The sequence below is a fragment of the Phacochoerus africanus genome, chromosome 11 (assembly GCF_016906955.1).
Source record: "Phacochoerus africanus isolate WHEZ1 chromosome 11, ROS_Pafr_v1, whole genome shotgun sequence".
Taxonomy (NCBI): Eukaryota; Metazoa; Chordata; class Mammalia; order Artiodactyla; family Suidae; genus Phacochoerus; species Phacochoerus africanus.
Window position 1 is genome coordinate 26,786,754 of NC_062554.1, and position 13,714 is coordinate 26,800,467.

The 13,714-nt window shown below is 45.8% G+C and overlaps 1 protein-coding gene across 1 annotated transcript; it reads left to right on the forward strand.

Moving 5' to 3' along the window:
- The first annotated feature begins 3,515 nt into the window (after nucleotides 1-3,515).
- Nucleotides 3,516-5,453, forward strand: LOC125112092 (lysine-specific demethylase 4D-like). The gene has a single exon (XM_047754346.1). It carries the CDS (start codon nucleotides 3,516-3,518, stop codon nucleotides 5,451-5,453), a length of 1,938 nt encoding a protein of 645 aa, XP_047610302.1.
- Nucleotides 5,454-13,714: the final 8,261 nt, after the last annotated feature.

Sequence of the window (13,714 nt, forward strand, 5' to 3'; positions counted from 1 at the left end):
AGATTGTTGAAAAACAGTCTGGCACTGTAAGGTTGGAGCTTACACATCTATGGTCAAGAGATCCCTTTTTTGGACACGTGTGCTCCAATACACACCTCAGAGAAGTCTCAGGGCAACGCTGTCTGTAAGAGGCCCGAAGTGGAAACGACCCAAAGCCCCATCAATGGGAGAAAGTTTCTGTGGTGGAATACTTTATACCCTGCACCAAAAGTCCAGCTACGTGCAGCAGCATAAATGATGAAGAAAAAACCACACGCAAAATACATTAAAGTACATATGCACATTTGTATTCATATGAAACTATGCACAGTTTTCAAGAGTGGGCACAGTTTTAATTTTACAATGTTCGCCAAAATTGCTGTGTGAATAGTTAGAGTCAGGTCAGTTGAGGAGGCTGAAATCTGGGAGGAAGGGCACAAGGCAGGCTGCCCGGCACTGGAGCAAGCTTGCCGTTCTTGACTCGGTGGTGGTTCCGCTTCTGTTCCCTCTATAGTATTTGTTAATCTGCACACACAATTTATAGATTTTTGTAAGCATATTTGATCTTTTATAATTTCAAAATATTTTTTAAAGACGCTAGGAAGTTCTCTTGTGGCAAAGCAGTTTAAGTACTGGCTTTGCCACAGCGGTGGTGCAGGTCACTGCCATGGTGCAGGTTCAGTCCCTGGACCTGAAACTTGCACATGCTGTGAGTGTGGCCAAAGATATATGTAATATTATAACATATATAAAATACATATCATATTATAAGATATATAAAATACATATTATATTATAACATATAATATAATACATATAAATATGTAAGAGATCTAAAATATATATAATATTTTTTAAAACGCCCCGGAACTTAAGTCATATGTTGGTTCATAGAGTCATCTCGTCTATATTGCAGACTGTTTGGATTATGTTTGACAGTTTTTTCAGTCTAATATTTTCTATTGATGCCGTCTCTGGTTTATATTTTATCATGTAGGGGCCAATATAATAAAAGTAGGAAGAATAGGTACTTCTCAAGGACTTTTTTTTAGATTTTTACATTTACTTTTTTTAGATCTACCGAAAACTGAGCACATGACATAGGAGCTGCCACCCCTCCTCCCCTCTACTGGAATTTGCCTGATGCTCTTCTTCTGATCGGCTTGGGTTTGTGCATTTTTTGGAGGAAGATTGCAGAGGTAATTTTATGACATTTTCATCGCATCATATCCAGGACCTGTACTACCCACATCATTTGACTCTTGATGTTGACCTGGCTGAAAGAGAAGTTTGGCAGGGTCCTCTTCCAGACCCTTCCTCCCCCTCCCCCCGCCCCCCGCCCCACTTGCCACTCTCACCAGGGAGCAGGGTGTCACACTCTCTTCCTTTAGGGAGGAGAACAATGTCATTATTTGGAATCTTCTGCAGAAGAGATGATCTCTTGTCAATTGCCCGTGATTTGATTATGTCAGTATGAGTTCTTAGATATCGCTTGTATACTTTGGGTTCTAATGCAACACTCTTTTCATTGTTTGGTTGTTGAAATTGTTTCGGCTTTGGCCATTGGGAGCGGTCTCCTCTGGTTCCCTTGCCCCTTTGATGTGCCCCTGTCACATCAAATGAGTCCCTAAGTTCATGTTCTCCAGGATGCTCCAGGATCATGCTGTGTATTTCCTGCTCAGGTCCTAGAAACTTTATTTCCTTGATCAGTACAGCTGGTTTTTTCTTTCGTTTTGTAAGTATCAGGTTTTCTTTTCTTTTCTTTCTTTCTTCTTCTTTTTGGCTTTTAGGGCCACACCCACGGCATATGGAGGTTCCCAGGCCAGGGGTCCAATCGGAGCTGTAGCCGCCAGCTTAGGCCACAGCCCCAGCAACCTGGAATCTGAACCGTGTCTGCAACCTTCACCACAGCTCACGGCAACGCCAGATCGTCAACCCACTGAGCCAGGCCAGGGATCGAACCTGAAACCTCACGGTTCCCAGTCAGATTCGTTAACCACTGCGCCACGATGGGAACTCCTGGTTGTTTTTGTTTGTTTGTTTTTTAAAGACTTTCCACTATGATTATAAATATGCCAGCTTTTCCTTATCATTCTCGGTCTTGGTGTTCTATGTCTCAGGGCTACGTGACCAGGGGTCTACAGTGCGTGATATTTCCAGGTGAGTTTTGCTTTATGACAACCAAAGGTGTCCTTGTTGTCTCGTATAAATACATTGGATATTAATTGCTGCTAGACCAGAATTCTTTTGTTTAATATCTTCATGGCTGGGTTTTCCCACTCCTTTTTTTTTTTTCTCAACCTCTTACTTGGCTTGAAGATTGGTTTAAAGAGGAGTTCCCATCCTGACTCAGCAGTAATGAACCCGATTAGAATCCATGGGGACCTGTGTTCTATCCCTGGTCTCCATGATCATCGGATCAAGGATCTGGCATTGCCATGACCAGAGGCGGTAGGTCACAGATTCAGCTCAATCCTGCATGGCTATGGCTGTGGCATAGGCCAGCAGCCACACCTCCTAGTCGACCCCTGGCCTGGGAACTTTCATATGCCACGGGTGTGGACCTAAAAACACAAAAATCAATCAACCAACCAATCAATCAATCAGCTAATAATCCATTAAAGATTGGTTTAAACACACAAAGGGCAGCGCTGACCAATCAGAACGCTGGTCCCGTGATTCCTCTTGATTAGTGCTGATGAAATCAAATCACTGCCCAGGTATAAAGGCAGAGCCATCAGGACATGGTCTGCATTCAGAGGCCTGCTGCCAAGAGGACTTTGTCTCTCTGGGTTCTCGAATACCTCCAACTCGCATCAGGATTCTCCACTCGCATCAGGAGCATCAGGATTCGGCTGCAAGGAGGTAGGTGACTTTCTTTCTGTTATTTGTGCTTGTGAGCAAAAGAGTTGTTTTTTTTTTTTTTTTCCTCACAGGTTTTCAAAAGGGACTGGAGTTCTGTGTATATATACACACACTCGCCCTAACAATTACCTTGCTATGGAAATGCATACATTGTGCCCTTAACTTCGCATATGAAAATTGACATTGCTGTACTAATTTTCTTTCACTTGATGTGAAGTCAGTGTTTCTTTTGTCATCCGCTTATTCTCAAACAGTTTGTATTCTTTTCTCGAGGTTTGGCTGGGACCCCTCCACGAAGAGACCTTCTGTTCCAGTGAGGCCTGACAATCAAGAGAGGCCTCCGAGGTACTCACAGCCCTTCCACCTGCCAGGAAGGAACCTCTCAGAGCTGCAGGCTGAGGCAGATCCCAGCCCAGAGAGCCGTCTCCACCGGGGAAACACTCGATTTTCTTGGGGCACAAAGTGCTGACCAGAGAGGAGTCCCGGTAAAGTGACAGGCTGGAAAAGAGACCAGCTCCTGCCTGCACAAGTTCAAGTCCCAGCGACTGCTTCACAGACACAGCAAAGCTTTGCTGAAGTAAAGGAAGCGTAGGGCAGACGTCACTCCTCAGCATCCGGGGCTCTGACGCCTACCTGAGGCCTTAGAGTCTGGTGCTTGTGGGATTACAGCCATGACGTCCAAGCTCTGTGGGGTCCAGAACCCAGGCTGTGCCATTATGACCTTCTACCCAACCCTGGAAGAATTTGAAGACTTCAACCAATATATCGCTTACATGGAATCGCAAGGGGCACACCGCGCTGGCCTGGCCAAGGTAATTCCCCCCAAAGGATGGAAAGCCAGACAGACTTATGAGGGTATCAGTGACATCTTAATAGCTGCCCCTCTCCAGCAGGTAGCCTTTGGGGAGGCAGGTGTGTTTACTCAGTACCACAGAAAGAAAAGAGCCATGACCGTGAGCCAGTATCACCACCTAGCACATACTGTAAAATATCAAGCTCCACCACACTTGGATTTTGAGGACCTGGAGCAAAAATACTGGAAAACGCGCCTGCGCGGTTCCCCCATCTACGGCGCCGATGTCAGTGGCTCCTTGTTCGATGAGAACACGAGGCAGTGGAACCTGGGCCACCTGGGCACCATCCAGGACCTGCTGGAGCAGGAGTGCGGAGTGGCCATCGACGGCGTCAACAGCCCGTACCTGTACTTCGGCATGTGGAAGACCGCCTTCGCCTGGCACACGGAGGACATGGACCTTTACAGCCTCAACTTCCTGCACTTCGGGGAGCCCAAGACGTGGTACGCGGTGCCCCCTGCGCACGGCCGGCGCCTGGAACGCCTGGCCAGGGAGCTGTTCCCTGGCCCCGCGCGGGGCTGCGAGGCCTTCCTGAGACACAAGGTGGCGCTCATCTCGCCCACGGTCCTCAAGGCCCAGGGCATCCCCTTTGGCCGCGCCACTCAGGAGGCGGGCGAGTTCATGGTGACGTTTCCCTATGGCTACCACTCGGGCTTCAACCACGGCTTCAACTGCGCCGAAGCCATCAACTTCGCCACCCCGCGCTGGGTCGATTATGGCAAAGTGGCGTCGCAGTGCAGCTGCGGGGAGGCGCGGGTGGTGTTCTCCATGGACGCGTTCGTGCGCATCCTGCAACCCGAGCGCTATGAGCTGTGGAAACGGGGACAGGATCGGGTGGCGCTGGAACACACGGAGCACCTGTCCTCGCCTGGCAGCCTGGAGTTGAGTGCCTGGAGGGAGGTCCGCGGGGCTGCGGGGGCTGAACTTGGCCTGGGGCACAGCCCACCCCACACTGCCCGGGGTCGGCTCCGGGTGGCAGGCCGTGGGGTCCGCCGCCGAAACTCTGTGTGTTCGGTGTCTCGGTGCCCCTCGCCTACCTGGGGTTCTTCCTCCGCTGCCCAGTTCCAGGTTGCAGCTCTCTGCAGCTCCCATGGGCCAGGACCCACCCCGCCGCTGTCACCAGGCTCCTCTGCTCTGGGTCTCCAATCAACTGGCAGACGTGGTCCTGTTCGACGTCGTCGGTCTCGACCCCATCGTCGTCCTCGGGTACAGGAGACTTTGGAGCCAACAGTCCAGGCTCCAGCTAAGAGGCTCCTCTCAGTAGGTACAGTGGGCACAGCTGCAGACTTGGAAGCTCAGCTCCTTTTGGCCAAGGAATCCTTGATAGACAGCCCTGCCCCTCAGAGCCCTGGGCTCCAGCATCCTAAGGCTCCGGGATGCTGCTGTGCTTCTGACCTTCAACCACTGGGGCCTCCATTGGACCCTCAAAATTCGATGCACCCTGGTCCGTGCCTGCTGTCTCTGGACAATAGTGTGGCCAGTTTCCCTGAAAGCCTCCCACTGATTCCTTCCAATGTTTTTGAGACTTTGAGAATGTTCCCCAGGGATGCTGCTGGGGACCATCGGGCCCCTATGAGCAGTCTTGAGGTTATAGCGCTGGACCACTCTTATGCCTCTAAGATCCTGGTCCCAGGTGCAAAGGCCAGAAGCTGGAGCACCCTTGACTGTGATCTCCTGAGACTAAAGCCAGAGGCAGCAGCATTTCTTGAGTCCTGGGAGGAGTTCCTCATTCAAAGGATAGTCTGTGATCTTTGAGCTCATGACTGTTGAACCATTTGCCCATGTGACCTTATCTGACCCTCAACCCCAGAAACCACAGAAGCTCCCCACTAGGTGATAATCTGGGCTGGGCCTGTCCCCACTGTAGAAGCTTTACCTTCTAGCAATGACACATTGCCCAAGCCGCCAGTGTTTTCTCCTACTATGACAGCCAGCGCCCCATCTGCAGGGGACCTTCCCATCAGGACAGCTGCCAGAGAATGTTGGAATTCTCAGGGATCTCAACCTGCTCCTGAGCACTGATGGGCCTTTGGCCTCTGCCTTGGCTCAGATGCAATGGGCACTGCTTGCTTCTGCTGGCACCCTCAGGATACCGCCCACTGGTGGTGTGCCTCTAGTCCTTAAAATAATTGGGGGCAATTTTTGGATGATGCTGAGAATCTGCCTGAGCCCCTTTCACCCCCCAGTCTCATCTGGGCCTCTGAGTCATTGACCCTGGTGTCCAGGGACCTTGCTGCAACCTCAGGAGTTTCTCACGCTCCTGCGAGTCTGACACAGCCTACCTCCCAGGCCACTGGTCATGCCCAAACTAGATCTTTGCCCATTTGGGTCTCTTTGTGAGTTCTGTCACATGGACATTTTTCATCTCATTGCTATCTATTAAAATCATTATCCTTAGATGTATCTGCAAAACAAAGAAGGGTGAAATCCTTCAAATATATTTTTAGGATCAGAATCATCCCCTAAAGGAAAGTCCCCTTGCAATAACCAACCCTCTTTCGCATCGTGTATCTTCCTTGTTCCCACTCCCTCTTAGCTATGTCTTTTATTTTCTACAGCTTCTCAATGCTCCTTTCTGCTAGACTGAACACTGCTGAAATTGAATTCTGCACAAATAAACTTTAAAAAAATTTTTTAATACGCCTCCGTTTATCTTTTAGCAATCTAAAACAGAGTGATTCAAAAAGTTTAGTAAAAGACCAGGTAAAACTATATCAAGCAAAATACAGACAGAAAGCAGAAGTCATGGATTTTAACATTAGACAAAGTAGGATTGAGGCTCAAAGGTACAGGAAAGAGCCCTGAAAGCCAAATTTCACCAAGAAAGTGTAATGGCCAGAAATGGCTGTGATAAGTACTTGATTATACTTGATAAAAAATACCCGAAAAGGGGAGTTCCCATTGTGGCTCAGTGGTTAATGAACCTGACTGTTAACCGTGAGGTTTTGGGTTCGATCCCTGGCCCTGCTCAGTGGATTAAGGATCCGGCATTGCTGTGGCTGTGGTGCAGGCCAGCAGCTGTAGCTCCTAATAGACCCCTAGCCTGAGAACCTCCACATGCCACAACTGCGGCCCTAAAAAGACAAAAGACAAAAGACAGACAAACAAACAAACAAATAAGCCAAAAACCTCGATTAAGTATACATTAGATAAAATAAAACAAGTTCAAAGAAAGACACTAAAAATAGGAAAATCTAAGTCCCCTTTGTGATATTGTGACTTAGAATACAAAATGTATATTTGGTCTTCATCCCTGTTTCTGGTAGGTAGCTCCTAAAATCCTTGGAATTTCCTAGGAAAGGAGAGTCATGTTGCTATGTTAATGAGGTGGCTGTCGGAATGCCCTTGGGTTACTTAAGGATGGGGGAAGGTTGCCAGGGGAACCGATCCTGTGATCAGGAGATTGGCAATTTTGGTCCCATCCTAGACCTCTAAGAAGGGGTGGGGGGCTGCTGGTTAAATCTATCGCCAATGGCCAGTGATTTAATCAATTGTGTGTGTGTGTATGTGTGTGTGTGTGTGTGTGTAATGAGGCCTTCATCAAACCCCCAAAAGGACGAGGGTTGGGGAGCTTCTGGGTTGGTGAACATGTGGAGATGTGGGGACAGTGTGGCCCCTGGCAAAGCCTCAGAAGCCCTGCATCCTTTCCCCATACTTTTCCCTGTGTGTTCTTCCATCAGGCTGTCCCTGAATTATATCCTTTTATGATAAAGGAGTGATTTAGTAAGAAAATGTTTTCTGAGTTTTGTGAGCCTTTTTAGCAAATTAATCCAACCCCTCTGATTTACAGCTGATTTACAGAAGTACAGGCAATGACCTGGACTTGTGATGGACTCTGAAGTCTGAGTGAGGCAGGAAAGAGATGGGCTCCAGGCTAGACATTTACAACTAGCCTCTTGTTTATACTTCTTCAGGCAGGACATAGGGAGGCTCCGGGATAGACATTTCCTGCCAGCCACCAGTTTTACGCTTCTAGATAGAAATAACAACAAGAGCAAGGTAAGTAACTGAACTTTGCCTTCTGCGGATGCTTTAAACACTGGAAATGGCAGGGCAGAGAGGGGCTAAGCCCTGCTGGGGCAAAAGATCAAGCGCTCACATACTTTCCATTCTCAGGGTCAGGGAGACCCCCCAACTCTGCCTGTACAGAAAAACCCCTCAGGGTCAGAAAGGGAAGGGGAACCAGGCCGTAAGAAGTCCAGCTAAACTTCCCAGAGGCCCTTGCTCTGGGATCTTTCTTGGCTAAAAGATGAATACGCATATCAGGGAGGGCCCTAGGTCTGGTCAGGTGAGGAAGGAAACCAGATCATTGGCCAAAGGGACTTCTCGCTGTGGCTCAGCGGGTTAAGGATGTGACATCGTGTCCATGAAGATTTGGATTTGATCCCTGGCCTCGCTCAGCGGGTTAAGGATTCTGCATTGCCACAAACAGAGGCAGAGGCTGCAGATGCAGCGCCCATTCGACCCAGGAACTTCCATATGCCACAGGTGTGGCCATTAAAAAAAAAAAAAAATTGGTCAGAGGAAAACAAAGACCTAGGAAAACTGCCCCTCTAAAAGCAATTTAAATCACCCACTTGGTATGTTTCCCAGCAGGAGGGGCGCCCACGCTCCTTTCCGAGGGTGCTGTTTTGCTTCTATGCCATGTCCCTGTGTGATCTCCCACATGTGCTGTGCTTTCAATGACAAACTTTGTATCTGTTTTCACCATCTTTGCCTCCTTGAAACATTCTTGTATTCAACGGGGGCAAGAATCAGGGCAAATCTGCTTTCAGCCTCTAGCTGCTCTAGTGACTAGAATTCCTGCTAGTCACCCAGGCTTCCCAGGTTCAATTCCCGAGCAGGGGATGAAGAGCTCTCTTCAAGCCATCACTTGCTGCTGTCTGTCCAAGATCACACTGAGAGGGTCCTGGGAACTTGCAATCTGTAGCTGCTGGACTGACCAGAGGCAGAGATGACCACCTGAAGCTTGCCACTGGCATCTGCAAGTGTGCGGGGAGGGCAGTCTGATGGGACCGTGGGAGCCAATGCTTTCTCCACATAGATAAAGTCAGAATTGAGTCGAATTGTGAGACTTGGCTGGTGTCCTGAGCTTCGCTGGTGGTGGCTGGGGAAATTGGAACACACCCTGGAGTTGGCTTTTCAGACCAATTTTCCCTTTGACCTTATTTAGTGCAAAACCAAAAAAAACCTGCCAAATGTAAGGATGTTGAAAACTTTGACAGTATTAAACAACAAGGTAGAATTTATGTACCTGGTAAGAGTGAGTACTTCCTTTTGTCGTTGCCAATGGATCAGTCACAAAATTGGCAATACATTAAGCTGACTAGAAAACATCAAAAATTTCAAAGTAAATAAAAAAATCATTCATTCTTTCTTTTTTTTCTCTTTTCTCTCTCTCTTTTTTTTTTTTTCTTTTTTTTAACAGCCATACCTGCGACACAGGGAAGTTCCTAGTCCAGGGGTTGAATCAGAGCTGCAGCTGCCAACCTAGGCCACAGCCATAGCAACACCAGATCCGAACTGCATCTGCAACCTACACCACAGCTTGCAGCCACATTGGATATTTAACCCACTGAGCAAGCCCAGGGATTGAACTTGCATCTTCACAGAGACGATGTTGTATTCGTAACCCGCTGAGCCACCATGGGAACTCTGAAATCATTCTTAATTATTATGCAATAAAACTAGAAATCAATTCTAAAAACGTCAGGAAATATAGAGGCCCTTCTTCCTGAAAAGTTAATTCTCAATTGAATAGCTTGTAGGTTAGAGGAAATAAGCCACAAAAGTCAAATTCCCTGGAGACAAGGACACAGAACAAGTATTTGTTAATAGTATAGGACATCAATTTCTAAGTAAGAAATATAGAAGGATGTCAAACATATACCTCTTAGAGTTCCCTGGATCTTTTGCATCATGCAGGCACAACCTCGAAAAATACGTCTCTTCAAAAATCATTAGTATCAGGTAGTTTCCTGTGGGAACTGCATGAAAGCTTTAAGCCACAGATCTTCTCAAATATACTTAGGTATTCAAAAAGAAGTAAAAATTCAAAGTTTTAGGAATTCCTGTCGTGGCTCAGTGGTTAACGAATCCGACTAGGAACCATGAGGTTGCGGGTTCGGTCCCTGGCCTTGCTCAGTGGGTTAAGGATCCGGTGTTGCCATAAGCTGTGGTGTAGGTTGCAGACGCAGCTCGGATCCCGCCTTGTTGCTCTGGCTCTGGTGTAGGCCGGTGGCTACAGCTCCAATTAGACCCCTAGCCTGGGAACTTCCATACGCCGTGGGAGCGGCCCAAGAAATGGCAAAAAGACAAAAAAAAAAAAAAGATTCAAAGTTTTAAAGTAAGCAAGTTGGTAGAAAAACATAAGTTGCGTAATGAGAGTAATAGACATAAGTTATTTATGAATATCAATGCAAAAGTTTTAAATGAAAATTAGCTAAGATAGTCTAACTACATTAAACGTAACAATGACTAAATGAGGTTCATTGCAGGAAGGTTATGATGATTTAAAATAAGGAAACTTAGGAGTTCCTATTGCGGCTCGGCAGGTTAGAAGCCAACATGGTGTCTGTTAGGATGCGGATTCGATCCCTGGCCTCGCTCAGTGGGCTAAGGATCTGGCATTGCTGCAAGCTGTAGCATATTTCACAGATGTGGCTCAGATCCTGTGGTACTATGTCTGTGGGGTCCACTGGCAGCTTCGGCTCTGATTCGACCCCTAGCCTTGGACCTTCTATATGCCCTAGGTGTGGCCTTAAAAGGAAAAAATAAAATAAAGAAACCTCGTAATATGACTTATCCTAGTAAGATATCCGAGAGGGAAAGTTATATGATGATTTTTATAGATGCCGTTAGGCATGTAACAGAATGCAACGCTGTTATGTTTTCAATATGCCTCCACAGAGGAATCAATGAATACTTCCTTAAAATGAAAACATTTTCTCTCTCTTTCATTTTCTCTAGTTAAAATATTTTATCTCCAAAAGCCAGCATTTTACTTAAGAGAGGAATATTTGAGACATTATGCCAGTAATTAAAATAAAATTAGAGGCATTAAGCAATGAAAAATATTAGAGCTATAAGTAATGGAAAGGAAAGGACAAAATTTACCTTTTTTGGGGGGGGGTGATATGAAAACATTGGTTCCTGGAAAACCCAAAGAAGAGGATATTTATACGTATCTTTTTTTTTTAAATTTATTTTTTATGTTTGTTTGTTTTTGGCTTTTTGCTATTTCTTTGGGCCGCTACCGAGGCATATGGAGATTCCCAGGCTAGGGGTCGAATCGGAGCTGTAGCCACCGGCCTACGCCAGAGCCACAGCAACGCAGGATCCGAGCCGCGTCTGCAACCTACACCACAGCTCACGGCAACGCCGGATCGTTAACCCACTGAGCAAGGGCAGGGACCGAACCCGCAACCTCATGGTTCCTAGTCGGATTCCTTAACCACTGCGCCACGACGGGAACTCCGAATTTATTTTTTAAATTGAAGTATAGTTGGTTTACAATGTGTTAATTTCTACTGTACAGCAAAGTGATTCAGTCATACATATATACACATTATTTTTCTTATTCTGTTCCTTTTGGTTTATCCCAGAATATGGACTATAGTTTCCTGTTTCTTTTTTTTTTTTTGTCTTTTCTAGGGCTGTACCCATGGCATATGGAGGTTCCCAGGCTAGGGGTCTAATTGGAGGTGTAGCCGCCGGCCTACGCCAGAGCCATAGCAACGCTGGGTCCAAGCTGTATGTGAGACCCACACCACAGCTCACGGCAACGCCGGATCGTTAACCCACTGAGCAAGGCCAGGGATCAAACATTCGACCTCGTGGTTCCTAGTCGGATTCATCAACCACTGAGCCATGACGGGAACTCCTAGTTAGCTGTTCTATACAGTAGGATCTTGATGTTTATTCATCCTATACGTAATAATTTGCACTTCCAACCCCAAACTCCCAATCCTTCCCTCTAATCTCCCCTCCCCCTTGGCAACAAATAGTCTGTTCCTTATGTGAGTTTGTTTCTGTTTTGTAGATAAGATCTTTGGTGCCATATTTTAGATTCCACATATAAGCGACATCATATGGTATTCGTCTTTCTCTTTCTGGCTTACTTCACTCAGCATGACAATCTCCAGTTGCTTCCATGTTGCACAGGGCATTCTTTCTTTCTTTTTTATGGCTGAATAGTATTCCATTGTATATCTATATTACATCTTCTTTATCCATTCATTTGTCAATGGACATTTAGGGTGTTCCCATGTCTTGGCTATTTATACCAATCCTTTTTTTTTTTTTTTTTTTTAAATCTTACTATTCACACTAGTATGGCTTAAGGTGGACCAAATTTTACTTCCAGGGACACTTTACTAACAGTGAAGAGTGTTTCTACATCAAGGAAGCAGACATTAATCTCCCTAAGTCAAGAAGGCGAGGGGATTTAAGTAGAACTCAATCAGAACTTCTTTGTCCATCTAAAATGAGTAAAAATAAATAAATAAAAAAAAGAAAGGACCAAACATTACTCTGAATTCCTAGTATCAATTAGGTAAAAAAAAAAAAAATTGGGGGGTACTATTTGTGCAAAAGGGTAGTCAGCATTGGTTCAAGAGCAAGATTTCTAAAATCAAGATTTTAGGGAGTTCCCATCATGGTGCAGCGGAAACGAATCCGACTAGGAACCATGAGGCTGTGGGTTCGATCCCTGGCTTTGCTTAGAGGGTTAAGGATCTGGCGATGCTGTGGCTGTGGCATAGGCTGACATCTGTAACTCTGATTAGACCCCTGGCCTGGAAACCTCCATATGCTCCGGGTGCGGCCCTAAAAAGACAAAAGACGAAAAATAAAAAAACCAAAAATAAAAAGCTTTTAGAAAAGATGAGATGACAAGTGTGACTAAGTTTGGGCAGGGGAGGAAAATCATTGCATCCTTCAAGAACGCGGAAGAGGTGAAGGACCTGAAATGTCAGCTTGCTAAACAATGTGAGAAAACTCCCCACACTAGTCACTCTTTCAAACTTTCTACCTTTCCTGGAACTTCTGTTTTATCACTGCTCCCATTTTTTTAGGCGGAAGACCATGACTGCTACTTCCTGATGAAAATTCCCTCATGGTTCGAAGCCTCTCTGATCTTCTATGACACACTATCTATAGCACAGACAATATGCCAGGCACCGTACCAAGCCTCAAGATAGCATAATACACAAAATCACCCTATGACGTAGAAACTGTAACTAACCTCATTAAATAGAGGAAAAAACAGAACTATAGAAAAGTTGAATAAGGGAGTTCCCGCTGTGGCTTAGTGGTGATGAGCCTGACTAGTATCCATGAGGACTTGGGTTTGATCCCTGACCTCGCTCAGTGGGTTAAGGATGTGGTGTTGCCGTGAGCTGTGGTGTAGATTATAGACGAGGCTCAGATCCTGCGTTGCTGTGGCTGTGGTGTAGGTTGGCAGCTGCAGCTCTGATTCAACCCCTAGACTAGGAACTTCCATGTGCCAAGGGTGCAACCCTAAAAAAAAAAGAAAAAGAAAGAAAAGAAAGCTTGAATAAAATACTTAAGGTCACCACTTCACAAATATTGGGGGAAGTATTCAGATCCAGCTTATTGCTTAATGCTAATTCTCTGTTTTATCTTCCCAGAAATAAACATCATTTCAGGAAGGTCTAAGTCTTGATTCATTTTTTTTTTTTATTCTCCATTGAATCTATTTTGCTACCTTAGACATCATAGTCATATTTCTTTGCATAAATGATTAAGTGAAATCAACTAGTTAGAGTTTCTCTTCTTTTTCTCCCCTGGCTAAAAATTTCTGAGTGCTCACCTTCAACCTTTCTGGGTCTTTTAATTTTCAGTTTAATTCTAGTTTGGATTATGGTGAAAAGCCATGGGATTGGATTACGATATGGTAGATCGAATTCAAATATTTTTAGGCCTATCAGCCCATTGCTTTTTATTTTGCGGATGGCTCCAGTGAGAAAACATTTTATGGGAGCTAGAAGTGGCTC